General features: G+C 38.9%; 1 protein-coding gene across 3 annotated transcripts in view; it reads left to right on the top strand.

The window, feature by feature from the left end:
* The window catches only part of PRKN (parkin RBR E3 ubiquitin protein ligase), a 722,481-nt gene extending 713,886 nt beyond the window's left edge, over positions 1–8,595 (top strand). For all 3 annotated transcript variants that reach the window (XM_034428505.3, XM_034428508.3, XM_034428509.3), the window contains 2 exons: positions 4,526–4,643; positions 8,072–8,595. In XM_034428505.3, coding sequence (XP_034284396.2) covers positions 4,526–4,643; positions 8,072–8,181 — 228 coding nt within the window. In that variant the 3' untranslated portion in view covers positions 8,182–8,595. The remainder of the gene's footprint in view (positions 1–4,525; positions 4,644–8,071) is intronic.
* Positions 8,596–17,437: the final 8,842 nt, after the last annotated feature.

Genomic DNA, 17,437 nt, shown 5'->3' with positions numbered 1-17,437 from the left:
TCTAAAGTCAACAGTTTTACAGAAGCCGAATACAGAATACAAATTCTGAATATAGAATCTCCTTCTTTCTTTCTTTCTTTTTTCTTTTTTCTTTTTTCTTTCTTTCTTTCTTTCTTTTCTTCTTTTCTTTTCTTTTCTTTTCTTTTCTTTTATTAGATTTATATACCGCCCTACTCCTGAAGGACTCAGGGTGGTGAACAGGCACAAAAATAAAATACATAAATACAAAAATTTAAAAGCAAAAATAAAACCAGATTAAACAATTTAGCCCAAGACAAATTTAAAACATCCCAATAAAAAATCCCAAAAGAGACTTGATAGTACAGTGGTCTAAGCACCCTGTTATTAACACAGCTGCCTGCAATTACTGCTGGTTCGAATCTCTCCAAGGCTCAAGGTTGACTCAGCCTTCCATCCTTTCTAAGGTAGGTGAAATAAGGACCCAGTTTGTGGGGGCAATAAGATGACTTTGTATAAATATACAAAAGTATGAAGGCTATTGCTTAACGCATTGTAAGCCGCCTTGAGTCTTCGGAGAAGGGCGGCATATAAATCAAATTTAAAAAAATAATAATAATAATTTAAAAACAGATTTAAAATTCTCAATTTAAAAGAAAAGGGGGGATTAGCAGGGGATCAGCAGAGGATTATCATCCCCTGCTGATAATCTACGAGCCTTTGCACGAGGCAAATACAAGGAAGGCTTAATGAGGCCGTCCGCCTTATAATTTCATGTTATCTGAGGCCCATGATCAGATAACATGGGTTCAAATTAAGTTCTACTGTATAAGATCCAAATCAAATTCAGAGCTATTTGGGGGGGGGGATATTTCCCATCCTACAATTGCCCTGAGTTTAATATACTGTATCTGCATGACAATCTTGCCTATGACCAATTATAGGAACATATCAATGCAGCCATTCAGTAACCTTCTCTGTCCTCCAATTTCCAGTTATTTTATTATGCCCTTTCTTTCTTTCACTTCATGCAGTCTTCATATTTTGCACATGGTGGCACTGTGCTACTGAAGAAAGATACAGGGAGCCCTTTCTGAAATCCGCCAGTGATTTTCTTTCAATCTGAATTAATCCTGAATATTTTACGAAGTACAAAATTACCTGTTAATCATCTGAATGATTTGGGGGAGGGAGCAAGGGGAACTTTGTATTCATCAATAGGATTTTAAAGACATTGTTAATTTGTTGCATCTCACAAACCCAGAGTTGTCTTTGAAAAGGTAACCACGTAAGCAATACAAAATTCCTTTTCCAGGACATATTGTCATATTGTTTTCAAGGCACACATCTATGTATATAGATAGGTAGGTAGGTACTGAATTTATATAGCTGCCCATCTCTCTTGCATGTAACTCTGGGCGGCACCCCCAGTTAAACACAAACTAAATAATCAACATGATTTATTTATAAAATTTACCATTTCAAATGTTATACTAAAGGACCTAGCATGTTGATGTTCTGACAACTCAGCCATCACCTAGAGATAACCTCCACCTCCCTACCGTTCAAATGGCGTAACCAAAACCACAGGAAGAAAACAAACGGCACAGCGCACATCCTCCTTAGCAACCGAGATAAGCAAGAAACAGCACCAGATAAACAATCAAGAGGGGGGAAAAAAGCAACGAAGAAGTTCTCAGGGGACAAACCGCATTCCTAGAGTTTCTTCTCATTCGTGGACATTCCTGGGAGAATTCATAACGTGCCCTTAGAATAGACTTCCATTCGAGAATAGCTGATGAACATGAATGGAGTTATTCTAAGTACAGTTTCTTAATGGATGAGTAGAACGAACTGAAAATCCAGAAATGGTGAAGCTGGTTAAACTCCTAAAGTAAATTGTCAGATTACAGTGTAACTTACTGCATAACTATCCAGAAGAAAGTCTCATTCCATTCTGTAAAATGTGTATGTAGGTAAATGCACATAGGGTGGCAACCTGTCCTTTTCTCCATGCAGCCTTCAGAACCATCTGAAAATTTTCTGCTGAAGATTAACAAGCCCTCCAGCACATAATTGCATGGGCATGGGCTGCCTTATCTGAAATCCAGAGGAACATTGCATGATTTTGGGAAATTCCATCTGCATCTCCTACCTGAGGGACATAGTGGCTCAGTGGCTAAGATGCTGAGCTTGTCGATCAAAAGGTCGGCAGTTCAGTGGTTCAAATCCCTAGTGCCACGTAACGGGGTGAGCTCCCATTACTTTTCCCAGCTTCTGCCAACCTAGCAGTTCGAAAGCACATAAAAAATGCAAGTAGAAAAATAGGGACCGGCATTGGTGGGAAGGTAACAGCGTTCCGTGCGCCTTTGGCATTTAGTCATGCCGGTCACATGACCACGGAGATGTCTTTGGACAGCGCTGGCTCTTCACTTTGAAACGGAGATGAGCACTGCCCCTTAGAGTCGGGAACAACTAGCACATATGTCCGAGGGGAACCTTTACCTTTATCCCCTACCTAATAATGTTCTTTTTTGCGGCTTTTCCCCCTATCTTCCGACACTCACACTGCTTCTGTCCAGAATAATTGCACTTTGGTTCACATCTGGGACAATATATCTTTCTTTCATTCTGCATAGGGGCTAACATATCTTTAGACATGCACCATGTGGGGTCTTTAGTGCTCTCTGAGCTTGCTTGTTTTCTTGCAGATGTTTCATTACCCAAACTAGGTAACATCATCAGTGCTAGTAAGGAGTGCGGTTTGCTGTCAGTTTATATTCTTGTAGCTTGCTTTGGCAGTGTTGGTGGGGGTAGTCTTAGAGATTCTTAGATTCCAGAAAATCCAGTTGGCTCTTGAAAAAGCAACTTTGGGACAGGAGTCTCTTGCATTGCTTCGGAGTGGGCAAGGCACATGATTGCTCACTGATATTAAGTGGATCCTCCTTCCAATTTGTTTTAGTTTTCTCTCATGATAATATGGCATAGTAACATGGCACGAATTGTAGAAAGTTAGCACCCACCCGTCTCCTAGAAGAATGAAATATTTTGAGAAATATTAAAAAGCAAGAATATATTTCCCTGAATGAGAAATGGAGAAACATGTTTTCTTAGAGGGAGAAAGCAGCCCCCACCTTCCTTAATAGCCCACAGAAGATGTCAGCACTTAAGGGATAAAGAAATAGATATTATATTCATAAGCAAAAATTCCCTGGGGCAAGGTCTGAACAAAGGCAGAATGGGATTAGCCCTCACTCAAAATGTTAATTTGTTAATTCGTCTCTTTAGCTGAGATGTTAATTTGTTAATTTGTCTCTTAGCTGAGCATTTTGTAGCCCAAATATGCCCACCCACTTTCTGGAGAGCCTAGATGACCTCTCTGCTAAAAGGTGTCACTTTATGAGCAAGAGTAATTTGGCTGCTGATAGTTATCCTTGTATTTTAACTATTTTAATTCCTCAATGTGCTCTGGCAACTTGCCTGATTTGTAACTCTGGATTGCAGATACTGCTGAGGAAAAGGAAGTATTCAGACAGAATGGTTTAGGTTTCTATGACGGCTGTGACTCATTGATCTTCAGTCTATATTCCACCATTTCTAATCTAACAACTGGTATTTAGGGCAGCTTTTTGCACGCAAAGAAGCTTTTTCTATTTTTGTACAGGTAGTCCTTGATTTACAACAGTTCATTTAATGACCATTCAAAGTTACAAGGGCACTGAAAAAAGTGACTTATGACTGTTTTTCACACTTACGACCGTTGCAGCATCCCCACAGTCATGAGAGGGCGGGCAAGGCGAAGCACCCCTCGATGTAAGTGACATCGAGTTGGCCACGCCCACCCAGCCATTCCCGCCCAGCCAGTCATTAGGGCAGAGAATCGGTTGTTAAAAAATCTGCAGCCCACCACTGAATTCAGCCCAACATTTCTGTTGCTAATTGAGACATTTGTTAAGTGAGTTTTGCCCCATTTTATGACCTTTCTTGCCACAGTTTGTTAAGTGAATCACTGCAGTTGTTAAGTTAGTAACATGCTTGTTAAGTGAATCTGGCTTCCCCCATTGACTTTGCTTGTCAGAAGGTCGCAAAAGGGGATCACATGACCCCAGGACACTGCAACCGTCATAAATATGAGTCAGTTGCCAAAGCATCTGAATTTTGAACCCAGAACCATGGGGATGTTACAGTGGTTATAAGTGTGAAAAACAGTCACTTGTTTCAGTTGTAACTTTGAACCGTCACTAAATGAACTGTTGTAAGTCAAAGACTACCTTCATCTATTAAGAATAAACTTTCAGCTGTTGGTATAATACAACTACTCCAATTATTGTATGAAGAAAAAAAAAGGACAATCTAGAGCAGTGTTTCTCAACCTTGGTAGCTTGAAGATGGGTGGACTTCAACTCCCAGAATCCCCCAGCCAGCAGCGCTGGCTGGGGGATTCTGGGAGTTGAAGTCCACCCATCTTCAAGCTTCCAAGGTTGAGAAACACTGATCTAGAGGAAGTGGTCACGTGTCATGATTTGTGTAACTTATCCATAGTTCATGGTTTCTTCTCTCTTTGCAGGGATTTGAAATTGATGAACATGCCGCCATGAAAGCTCGTTGGGAAGATGCATCCAAAGAAACAATAAAAAGAACAACAAAGCCATGCCCTAAATGCCATGTTCCAGTAGAAAAGGACGGTGAGTTTCCTGAAGGATATTTCCCATTCCCCCATAGACAGATTTTAAAACAACATTGCAAAGCACTCCAATATATCAAGTGTAACCTAGCATGGTTATAATTTTCACTGTTTTAGAATTAACTAAATGTGTTTTGTGATTTAACATTCAAAACCATGAATAACACTGTCTAAGGAGATTTTTGGTTATCCAGGTCATGGTTATCCCAAAGTTGTTTTTTTAAGAGGCAACTGGACTTTCTTGTTTTTCTTTGAAGACCTTTCGCTTCTCATCCTAGAAGCTTCATTTGAAGAGCTGAAGAAGCTTCTTGGATGAGAAGTGAAATGTCTTCAAAGAAAAACAAGAAAGCCCAGTTGCCTCTTGAAAAAGCATCTGTAGGGCATGAATAAAACTATTAACTTTCTAGAAAATAAGTTCTGATAATTCACTATGACCAAAAAGGCCATTTCAAAATCATGAAACAAGATTACAATTTTCAGTCACTGTAGGAAATGAACATACAAAATTGTCCTTCAGAAACTCTTAATTGAAAAGTAAAACACATGCAACTAAAATTTGCAGAAGATTAGGGTAAAAGGAGAACAAGGCAGAACTCACAGGATAATTTACTTTTGAATTTACTTTCCAAACTCGCTACCCTGCAGATCAGTGGTGGGTTTCAAAAATTTTTACTACCGGTTCTGTGGGTGTGGCTTGGTGGGCGTTGCATGGCTTGGTGGGCATGGCAGGGGAAGGATACTGCAAAATCCCCATTTCCTTCCTATGAGCTGGGACTCGGGAGGCAGATAATAGATGGGGGTGGGGCCAGTCAAAATTTTTACTACTGGTTCTACGAACTACTCAGAGGTTCCGCTACCGGTTCTCCAGAACTGGTCAGAACCTGCTGAAACCCACCTCTGTTGCAGATGTGTTGGATTTCAATGTCTAGAATTCCTACTCAGCAGAATATAATTTGGTTTAATTTCAATTTAGGTGCCACACTGCTTCACTTTCCCTTGGTGCTCTGATTCAGGTTGCTGCTAGATGGGAATGGTGGTTATATTAGGCTTACTTGTGATTACTACCTTGTCAGAGTTGTGTCATCCTGTGTTGTTATTTGAAGTGTGTAGACCTTAATTTCGTGTGTTCATATCAGATGGAAAAAAAGTACATCTATTTCCCAATAGTATTTCTAGGTCATATGCTTGTTGAGAATCACAACCCCCAGTCCATGGACTGGCACCCAGTCCCAACCCCCAGTCCATGGACTGGCACCGGTCCACAACATGCCAGAAACCAAGCCACACAAAGCCCCATCCATGGGATGCAGGCAACACGCGAAACCATACCCCCTCCGGTCCGCAGAAAAACCTCTCTGCATAGAAATGATCCCTGGTGCCAAAAAGGTTGGGGACCGCTGCAATTTCATAAGCATGTAATGAAAAGAAACTGGGTGCACATTTATACTTAGCTTTCTTAGTCTATTGTATTTTGAGCCATGAAACAATGGCAAACGGTTGGTACCCAGATGTCTTGATGTTCTCATGCTTCTTTAGTTAGCACACAATTAGAAACAGCCATGCTCTAAATAGAGTATCCAAGCAGAGAGCAGAGGCTGTCCAATTCTTTTGTACTATAGTGACTGAAAAATGGCAGGTCCTTTCTCAACATCTGAAATAATCTGCACATGAAAAGGACTTCATGAAGAAAGCTAATAATATACCTTGGGAATTACATAGCTGCTAGAAAAAGTTCAACCAGTTAAGTGAAAGGACAAGTAAAAGCCAGGACCTTAGATTGGGCCCTAAATTATGAAATTAGTAATTTTCTAAAACGAAGTTCTTATTTATATGCATTGAGCAACACTTTGATTTTGTCCGTGTACTGAGAAAGCCTTATTTTAGCGATCCACATGATCAGTAAGCTTTCTCAATACCATTAATCACTAGAAAACTTCCTCTTTACCCTTTGTTTACACATTTCAGAGTTGCATAAGCATATTTCCATGGCTTCTTATAACAGATTTTATTCAATGGTCCATAGCCTGAGAACTATTTATGGCCACTCAAAACTTTGAGTATAATAATTCCCAAGTACTACTTCCATATTATAATTATTAATGTGACTGGAAGAAAATACAGTATAATTAAATTGTAGGAGAAGATTCATATTAGTTACGCTTATATAATTTGAAGACTTTTTAATATAAATCAAATAATATGTAGCATTTATCTAGCCACTATTCCCATTTTAGAAGGGTAAGCCCGAAAACCCATCATTCAAAATTTAAAGGTAGCTTGTACAACCTTGATATATATGAATTGCCGCTCCACAAAATCATTATTCAAGATGTAAGTGCACTATCTTGATATATATGGATTGTCACTTTCCCAAACCATCATTTAAAATCTAGGTGTAGGTTGCAGAATCTTGATATAGATGGATTCGGGGTGAAATGCTCCTGATCCGGTAGCGATGGAGGTGGGTGCTTCAGAGAACCGGTAGCAAAAATTCCTGCCCCCCCCCCCCCCCCCGGCCCAGCTGAGCTGCGTGATCATCAGAGGCTTTTTTTAATTATTTTTAAAAGCATTTTTTCTACAACCTCTTTGGCTGGAAAAATGCTTTTAAAAGTAAAAAAAAAAGTCTCTGATGATGGTGTGGCTCAGCTGGAATCGTCAAAGGCTTTTAAAAGCATTTTTTCTACAATCTCTGTAGAAAAAATGCTTTTAAAAGCCTCTGATGATCCCAGCTGAGTTGCCTGATCGGCAGAGGCTTCTTTTCCTTTTAAAAACATTTTTTCGGCCAAAGAGGTTATAAAAAAAATGCTTTTAAATTTTTTAAAAAAGCTTCTGATGATTGTGCGGCTCAGCTGGGCAAAGGGGGGGGGCAGGGATTTTTGCTACCGGTTCTCTGAACCACCCACCTCCATTACTACCGGATCGGGTGATCCGGTCCGAACCGGGAGCATTTCACCCCTGCATTCTGGACTTTAGAGAAACTATAAAGGCAGAGAGAGTTGCATTTCACATTGAGTGTCTCCTTTAGGCTCACTTCAGAATCAGAATTTCATCTGAGCTCAATTTCCATGAATTGAAAAGGAATTTAGAATGGATAAGTGCAATATTTCATAAACTACATTCTCTCCCCCCCCCCCCCCCGATTAAAGATTCTTGAAAGTATAGTTCAATAAATTAATCGGCAAATGCTATCACCCGTGGCACCTAGGAGACTCTGGGCAGCTATCCTGCGCAATGAAGAGTTTGCAAAATTAAAAGAGCTCCACTGTCCCTTTCACATATAAATTAACAGTAGGATCTGAAGTGAAACACATAGTTAATTGCTGTGATAATCACAAACATGACAACTTATTATCTGCTTATGTTTACATTTGTACTAATGGTTGCCTGTCCTGTATGATTTTCTTATATACATTATTGACTTTCTTCTAGGTGGATGTATGCATATGAAATGTCCTCAATCTCAGTGTAAATTTGAATGGTGTTGGAAATGTAGCCTTGAATGGAACAGAATGTGCATGGGAGATCATTGGTTTGACTGATCCTTAAGGAAACCTAGAAACAACCAATTGCTTCACAGGGAACTTCACAGTTACTTCCCACAATATCAGATTCCAAAGTTTTTGTTCAAGCTTTGAATTTCTCACAAGTATTAATTGTGGGATTAATTATGACATTTGGCTTTTGTGTATGTGTTTTTCATAAGCACCAAACATCAGTATGTATCTTTAGATGGTCACATCTAAGTCCAATATAACAATTTTTTAAAAAAATAATCAGAAGGACCAGGCTATCATCTGTTAGATATATTCTGCTTACATCAAGGCAACTCTGTAATGGTGCTCCCTCCCTTGAAAACTAGGTCATGTCTTTGGCCAGTTTCTGTTTTTAATTGATTTCATCTTTGATTTGAAAATGTGTTATCTATTATTGGCAAAATAAAGAACTATACAAAACTGGGCCTCTCAGATTGTTCAAACTATTATGGTTTATATTTATCAGCAATTTCAGTTTGTGACTTTGTGTTTGAAGGTTTGGAAATATTAATTTTTAAATTATATAGGTATAATCACAAGTGCAGTTTCAGATAAACAATATATTACACAACTTGCCTTCTAAAACCCAAACTTTTATAGTACATTTTTTTATAGTGACACAACTTTTACTGGATTGATTTCCAGGCCTCAGTCACAAATAAAATATAGATCTTTGCAGGGGTGGGATTCAAACATTTTAGCAACCAGTTATCTGCCCGGTTGCTAGGTGGGCATAGCTATGGTGGGTGTGGCCAACTCAGCCTCCTGCACCACAGCAGTGGGGGCATTTTCACCTTTCCTCGAGCCTCCAGGAGGGTGAAAACGGCCTCTCCCAGGGTCTGAAGGCCCTCCTGAACCCGGAAACGGGCCCATTTCTGAACTTCTGGGAGGCCCATTTTTTGCCCTCCCCAGGCTCCGGAGACTTTCCTCAAGCCTCCAGGAGGGTGAAAATGGTCTCCCCTGGAGCCCAGAAATGGGCCCGTTTCCAGACTTCCAGAACTTCCGGGAGGCCCATTTTTCACCCTCCCAGAGCCTCTGCGCAGGCCCTGCACTTGCCTGACATCCAAAATGAGCCGTGTGGAGACTTCTGGGAGGGGAGGGACAGGGTGTGCGGGGCCAGCCAGTCCTTGCAACTACCGGTTCGGCGAACCAGATGTAAAATTAGCATCCGTTTCCCCCGAACCAGTCCAAACTAGCTGAATCTCACCCCGGATCTTTGTTGTCTGCTTTTGACCTCTTTGGTATGTACATTCCTAGAAGAGCTAGAAGAGTTTAGCTATAATATATACATTGGAGACTTGGGCAAAGTTTTTCTAAGTCAACAACAATTTGAGTTCTGTAATCTCATTGTCTGACATGATATAGATATTTACAGTTTTACTAGAGTTACCCAAAACGGTTATAAAACAGACTGATTTTGATTGACATTTTTTTTGATGGATTTGATTTTTAGAATTATATTTTTACAAGTCTTTGGTCGAAGCTATGCCAGTATTTTAAAAAAGGTCTTGCTATATGTTTCATCCTCAATAAAAGTTCTGGTGTTTTCATGTTTTTGATGGTATATGATTACTTCAGATTTATTATAATGAAGACATTGTGAAACTACTTGAAAGCAATCATACACAGAGTAGGTAGCTTACACTTTATGCTAAACCAGAGTTGTCACATTGTTTTGCCGCTGTATCTGCCAATCTTGTACCTCAAAAGCTAAATGAGTGATGGATTGTGATCAGCTCTCAGCATTAAGAATTTAAGGAGCCATGTGTTTTTTCTATAACTGTGGCCTATTACTCCAAGAATGTATTTCATTACTGCTAAAAGTAAGTTGATTTTAATTATATATAAAACCCCAGCTATCTCTATTCCCCTCTCCTATCCCTCAGCTCCAGTGTAGCAACACTGAAGCCTCAAAATGGCCTCGATCAGGTCAGCTTCAGGGTTGACAGTTTTCGGTTACTGCAGTCTACTCGCATTTAAGCAGGTAATCCTCAACTTATGACCTCAACTGAGTCCAAAATTTCTGTTGCTAAGCAAAACAATTGTTAAGTGAATTTTGCCCCATTTTAAGACATTTCTTGCCACAGTTGTTAAGTGAATAACTGCGGTTGTTAAGTTAGTAACACAGTTGTTAAGTGAATCTGGTTTCCCCGCTGACTTTGTTTGTCAGAAAGTCGCAAAAGGTCACATGAACTCATGATATTGCAACTGTCATAACTGTGAGTCAGTTGCCAAACATCCAAATTTTGATCATGTGACCATGGGAATACTGCAACAGTCATCAGTGCAAAAAATGATCACGTCACCTTTTTCAGTGTTGTCGTAACTTTGACCGGTCACTAAATGAATAGTAGTAAGTGAAGGATCACCTGTTATCCATGTGCTGAGATTTATATGACTTTATCCTAATCTTTGCAGTAAAACAACTATGAAAGAATTTTGTTTTCTGGTGGAGGTAGAGCACGACCAGAGGTGGATTTCAGCAGGTTCTGACCAGTTCTGGAGAACCGGTAGCAGAAATTTTGAGTAGTTCGGAGAACCGGTAATAAAAATTCTGACTGGCCCCATCTCCATCTATTCTCTGCCTCCCAAGTCCCATCTGATCGGGAGGAAATGGGGATTTTGCAGTAAGCTTCCCCTGGAATGGGGAGGGAATGGAGATTTTACCATATCCTTCCCCTGGGGTGGGGTGGGAATGGAGATTTTATAGTATCCTTCCCCTGTCATGTCCACCAAGCCATGCCCACCAAGCCATGCCACACCCACCAAGCCACACCCACAGAACCGGTAGTAAAAAAATTTGAAACCCACCACTGAGCAGGACTACCTTTACTTAATGTAGAGAAAATTCTTCATGCCTGCCAAATGTTATACCCAGCTCCCTTGACAAAATACGATGGACACAAATCTTAGGATAGAACTAAAGGTAGCAACAGGCTCATGTTTTCAAACCCAAGCCAGTGATAAACATCAGCAAAGAAGTGGGAAACAGAAGAATAGTTTGGAATCATTTCCCCATCTGCTAGCCTTTATCTTATACCCCCAAAATAGTTTTTCTTCTTTAATAGGCTTATTTCCTGCCATTGAAACCAAGCAAAGAAATGCCTTGTGTATTTTTCTGCTGCATGCCCTCACATACACCCTTGTTTTCTTTAGCAAGGGATGTTGAAAAAGCAATGTTTTCCCCAACTGAATCTTGCTCAGCTCATTGGCTTTAAATATGTACAGACATTCTGAAACATAAAGAGGAAGTACAGGTAGTCCTGGACTTACAAAGGTTCGTTTAGTGATCGTTCAAAGGTATAACGGCACTGAGAAATGTGACTTATGACCGTTTTTCACAGTTACGACCTTTGAAGCATCCACAGGATCGTGTGATCAAAATTCATAGGCTTGGTAACCGGTTCATACTTATGACCATTGCTGTGTCCCAAGGCCATGTGATTCCCTTTTGTGACCTTCTCACAAAAAGAAAGGGTATAATTATAAATTCACGTTTGAATGTCAATCTTTCTAGCTAGCCAAGAAGCCTTACTGAATATCACTCATCTTGGTTCCTTGTCATTAAAAGCTTCTTTCTGGCAGTTATGCTTGGTTATTCGATTTATTCTTCAAAGCGTTGATCATTGCATCCCGACTGGAAGAAACCCAACAGGGGAGAATTTCCTCCCAACAAAACCATGGTGAGAAGCCTGCTAAGTCTGCTCAGCCTGTTCCTCGTCTCCAAAATTCCCATACAGCGGCCGCATAGTGCCATCCTGAAAATGTGCACCACTTTGTGAGTGGCCGCAATTCACAAAGTCACCTGTTTTCAGGATGGCACCACATTGCCTATGTTTAGGAAAGTGACATCGTGGATTGGCTGCTTCTCCTTGAGAAAGACAATCTTTGGGAAAGGTAAGTGGAGCGAGGGACGATGGGGCAAAGGGGGCCCAAGGGTGTCAAATCCAACACAGCAGGAAGCTGTGCAAGGGGTTCCTCACGAGTTGGAGGAGGTCCTGGAAGGCTATATGTGATCTGCAATGTGGGTAAGCCTCCATGCTCCATTTAATGACCACAATGGGAAGAGTTGGAATAGTTGTTAAGTGATGTGATCATGTCTGTGCCTCATTTAATGATCACTACAACTTACAACCAACTAAATTCCAGGCTCAATTGTGTTTATAAATTGAAGACTACTTGTAAAATTAAAGAAGACCAAACTAAGGTCAACAGATAGAAAAAATAGCCTTAGACTTGGCAATGAAGGTATTGAAGTAGTGGATAGCTTCTATTTTTCAGCATCAGCTACCAACAGTAAAGAAACAAACAGTCAAGAAATATGATGCAGACTAGACCCCTAAAGCTGTTGGGAAAGAGATCCAGATGCCATGAGTGTCTACACCTACAACAATCAGAATAGTATGAGCAATATTCCCTATGCACTCAATGGAAGTGGAAGTTAGATGTTAAAGAAATAGGAAGAGTACTGACGTTTTTGAATTTTGGTGTTACTAAATACTGTAGTCAACCAGGAAAACCTACAAATAGAACACTGAGCAAATCAACCTAGAAATCTTACTCAAGGCATAAATGAAAGCTCTAATTATCCTACTTCAGACACATTATAGGAAAACCTACCTACCTACCTATAGAAGGCTCTAATGCTGGGAAAGATGAAAGGAGGGAATGACCAACAGCAAGGTAGATAGACTCAATTACAGAGGCAATGGGGGAATCATTGAAAGATTAGAAGCAACAGGTTGGGAACAAATCATCCCTGATTTTTTTCTGCTGCATATAGTTTATATTACCTTGATATAGTGCCTGATTTATCTAAGATGCCTGTTGGGAACGAAATTCTCTCATTTAGCCCAACATCTGGTTCTGTTAACATTTTAAAGATCTCTTTTAAGTGTCCCAAACTGTGTTCCAAATTTTGTTATTTTCCTGGAAATTCAGTAATGCTCTTTGGTAACAAAGACACAGAGAGAGAGATAGACAAGGAAGGATTGTTTCAGGAAATCCCAAATGAATCCTTTGTAGAAATGTGGTTTAAACGCGTGACTCAAAAGATTCATCAGATTAGCATTGATTCTAATTGTTTATTCTCCAGGGGTACATCACCAGCAATTAATTTTATCAAGCAAAGACTATAGGATAATTCAGTACAGGAATTTATTTTATTTTATTTTATTTATTTATTTCCAATTTCTATACCGCCCTTCTCCCTGAGGACTCAGGGCGGTGTACAGCCAGAATTAAAAACAATTAATTGCCAAAGTATTGTTTGACTTTGTAGTATTAACATTTTACCAGAGTTTTCAGCAGGAAGTTATCTGGCCAATTCTAAAATCAAAATCAGGAAGAGATACTTCTGAGCATGTAAAAATTGTACTTGCATATGAAAATACTAAAATTATTATTTTTTAATTATTTTTATTATAAATAGAAGGAGCAACATATTCAATATCCTTATAGACAGTGTGTTGTCTGGTTACAATTCCTTTGAACAATACTCAATGTCATATTAGTGATGATATTCTCTAGCAGTAATCTTATAGTATCAGTGCTTTTCCTTCATAATATTAATACATATTAATTGTTAATATTAAGTAGAATTAATAATAGCTTACAGTAATCAACCATAATAATAAAATTAATCTTTCTCTTGTAATTTTAAAAATTCTAATTTCTGTTTCTCTTATTTAACCATCGATAGAATAAATCCCATATCTCAAAATATTCAGTGTCTTCCTTTTCTTTAATTTCAAGAGTTAATCTACACATTTCTGCACATTCTAATACTTTTTTTTAATTATCTTCTCTTCTGTAGGGATCTCTTCACCCTTCCAATGTTATGCACTGGCCGCTGTTAACACATGTATTATTAAATATATCCCTTTTACTGAAAAATACTAAAATTACAACGGCAACAGTCAGATTTTTAACTATGGATATAAAAACAAGGTTTTTAATAACAATTCAATGAGCTGGGGTTTTAAGGCTATTATATTTATTAAATATTGTTCTTGTTAAATTGTTTTATCCAGTCAGGTTTAGAATATGATTGTAACTTGTTTTTGGTCTTCTTAGCCATAAATAAAATTGATGGATACTTTCATCTCCTCTTCGATCATAAGAGACCATAAAGTGCTAGCAACCCACCCATATCTTCAGGAAGTTTATTGTTTCACTTTGCAGCGAAAGAAGCAATCATTCTTAGATTAATGTTCCTGCTTGTAAATAGACTGTTTACTTGTTGCATTTAAATACAGGTAATCCTTGGTTAGTGACCATTCAAAGTTAGAATGGTGCTGAAAAAAATAACCTTATGACCAATGACTACATTCACAGCTTCTGCAGTTTCCTTCAGTCACCTGAGATCACAATCAGTACATGTTGCCTTGCACCTGATCTTGCAGGGTGAAGACATTAAAGAGGAAGCAGTGACATGAAAGTAAGCAGGCACATTATGGGCAGTCCCCAGGGTTATTTCTGTAGCATGCTCGTACTTGCCAGCACAGAGCTTTTCTTTCGATGTGCATTCTTCATTGCGGGCCTGCTTACTCTCTACGAATCCCTTCCTCTCCAATGAATGCAAATACAAACATTAATTTCCTTCTTGTTAATTATCCAGTGCCAGGGTGAACTTTCCAAAGTGGTTAGGAGGCAAACAAAAGCAGAAGGTATACCTGATTAGTCTATAATTGGTTTTTGAGCAGGTGGGCCAGGTGAGTATTCCAAAGGGTAGGGAAGTGGGAAAAAAAAGAAAGCAGTTACCGTCATTAAGTGATTTACCACTTAATGACAGCTGCCCCTAATGACAGAACTGCCAGTCCAAATTGTGGTCACTAAATGAGGAGTAACTGCATCATGTTGATTGCAAAAAGATACGTGTGATAGCATGTTTGTAGCATCTTACCCTAAACATAGTACACTGCTCAAAAAAATAAATAAAGGGAACACAAGCAGAAGACATCCGAGATCTGAATGAATGAAATAGCCTTATTAAATACTTTGTTCGTTACATACAGTAGTTTTGTGTTCCCTGTAGTTGTTTGAGCAGTGTATAAACTACTGTATGTAAAGAACAAAGTATTTAATAAGGCTATTTCATTCATTCAGATCTCGGATGTCTTCTGCTTGTGTTCCCTTTATTTTTTTGAGCAGTATATTTGTCTGCGGTACCTTAAAGTCACTGCGGTGTTTCCAAGGATCACATGGCAACCGTAGAGAGCAGATATGCAGTCCTGAAGCAAAATGAGTCCCAAAACCATGCTGACACATGCTTGTGGTCTTCCTGTTTCTAGCCAGGTGCTTTAACCACTACACCAAACACACTGTACAATATAGTAGCTGAGACACAAATAAACTACACTGGCTGCGGAGTGAATACTGCAATGTAAGGTCATGCAAAGACCTTGGAGCTATGCAAAGAATCCTCAATTAAAATTCTCATTGGAACTGGTTTCAAACTTACAATTGTGGTTGTAAAAATGTAGTAACCCTTTTGAAGCACCCTCAATCATGCACAATTGATATTTATATTTGTAGTCTAGGGATGTTTTCTGGAAGGCGTTTATTCAGCAAAATATTTTTTGATATAGTAATGTTATTAATCATTTCAATTAAAAAAATAAAAACTAATTGAAGTAAAAAAAAGGAAAAAAAGGCAGAGATTGCAGTTCTAGCAAGATGGCTACTGCCTTGCCTCTCAGAGTTTCAAATCTGCTGTCTTGCAGTCTCCTCATGCAGAACAAATATTTGGAGCCTCTGTGGGTGGTTCTAAAGTCTTCTCATTCAGAGAAGAATTATGAAGACCTGGTCTAATCGCTGGCTCTTCATTTTGCTATGGTCGTCTTGTCTGTCTTCAATTCATCGTTTTTCCCCCAGAATTCCTTTTATCCGGCAAAATCGATTAGTGATGCTGGTTGCACTATTTAGGATTAAAATTTCACCCTATGGTCAGTCTCATTCCCATCATTCCAGGGTGATTAGAAGTGGACTATTCAAACATCAGAAAAACTGCATGTGTAGGACAAGTAATTATGTCTTATAAAGATTGACTTGTAGATGAAGCGCAGTGTTGGGTGATATATCTTAGTGAGTTTAACCTATAACAATTCTGCCGAAATGTAAGAAGCATTGAGACTGCCCCATGGACACTACAGTTGATTGCCCTCCATATTTAAGCTATGGATCAGCTGCAGTGGTCCCTAATATATTTGTTTCAGTGCTGTAAATCAGATAAAGAAACCCTTTCCACTTAATTTGGATGATTACATATACACTTAGATAAGACGGGAAAAAATTAATTTGTATTGATATAGAAGAGTGAGGTGACCAACACAGCTGATCCCTGGGGTCCTGATGCTTCAAATTCTGAATAATTCAAAAGATAAAACGTATTTCTTGTAGCAATTGCTCTTTTCCCTCCATATAAATCCAATTAGATTGGGTTTTCATTCCTCTTGTCAGCAGCTGGCATAGCTGCTATGCTTCAGCCATCTGCTTTCATTTCATTAAATGTACTGCTTTCCTGTGGTTGCAACAACTCTACCAAAGAATATAGTTCCGCCTGTTTTCCATTCTTTGCACATTTATGTACCAGCAATTGTTATTTCAAATTTCTTTTTTTCAACACTCTCATCACATTAATTTAGTCAAATTTAAAGTATGATTTGAACAACTATACTATGACCTCGAGCCACAAGCTACACAGAAGCCATACTTGCCATTCATAGTAGATAAATTATTTAAGGAACAATGTCTTCCAATTATTATTGATGAATGAAATCCTAGCTCTGTGTAAATGAATGGCAGAATGCCCATGAATTTAAAAGGGTGAAGATGCCAATCCTCCACATGGATGTTTACTGCCTGTTTTCTTTCAAAACAAAGAAAAAACATAAAAAGGTGAAGGGAGAAATCTTCAAGCATTTAGACCCTACGGTATTCAATCCTGCATATTTAGCCAAAAAAAAAGAGTTTTTATAGCTTCCCTTGTCAGATATCTAGTAAATATTTTAAAATTCAAGCACTCCACAGATAAACCGAATGTCCCAATCATTTTGGGTTGGTGGGCACATCTGAGCATTTAGGACAGTTGCAGTGTCCTGGAGTCATGTGATTGTCGTTTGCAATCTTCTGACCAGCAAAGCTAATGGGGAAACCAGATTCACTTAACAACCGTGTTACTAATTTAACAACTGCAGTGATTCACTTAACAACATATGGCAAGAAAGCTCATAAAATGGAGCAAAATTCACTTAACAACTGT

The sequence above is a fragment of the Pantherophis guttatus genome, chromosome 1 (assembly GCF_059756535.1).
Source record: "Pantherophis guttatus breed Tessera chromosome 1, ASM5975653v1, whole genome shotgun sequence".
NCBI lineage: Eukaryota > Metazoa > Chordata > Lepidosauria > Squamata > Colubridae > Pantherophis > Pantherophis guttatus.
Note: the sequence above shows the minus strand (reverse complement) of the source record. Positions and strands in the feature narration are given on the sequence as shown.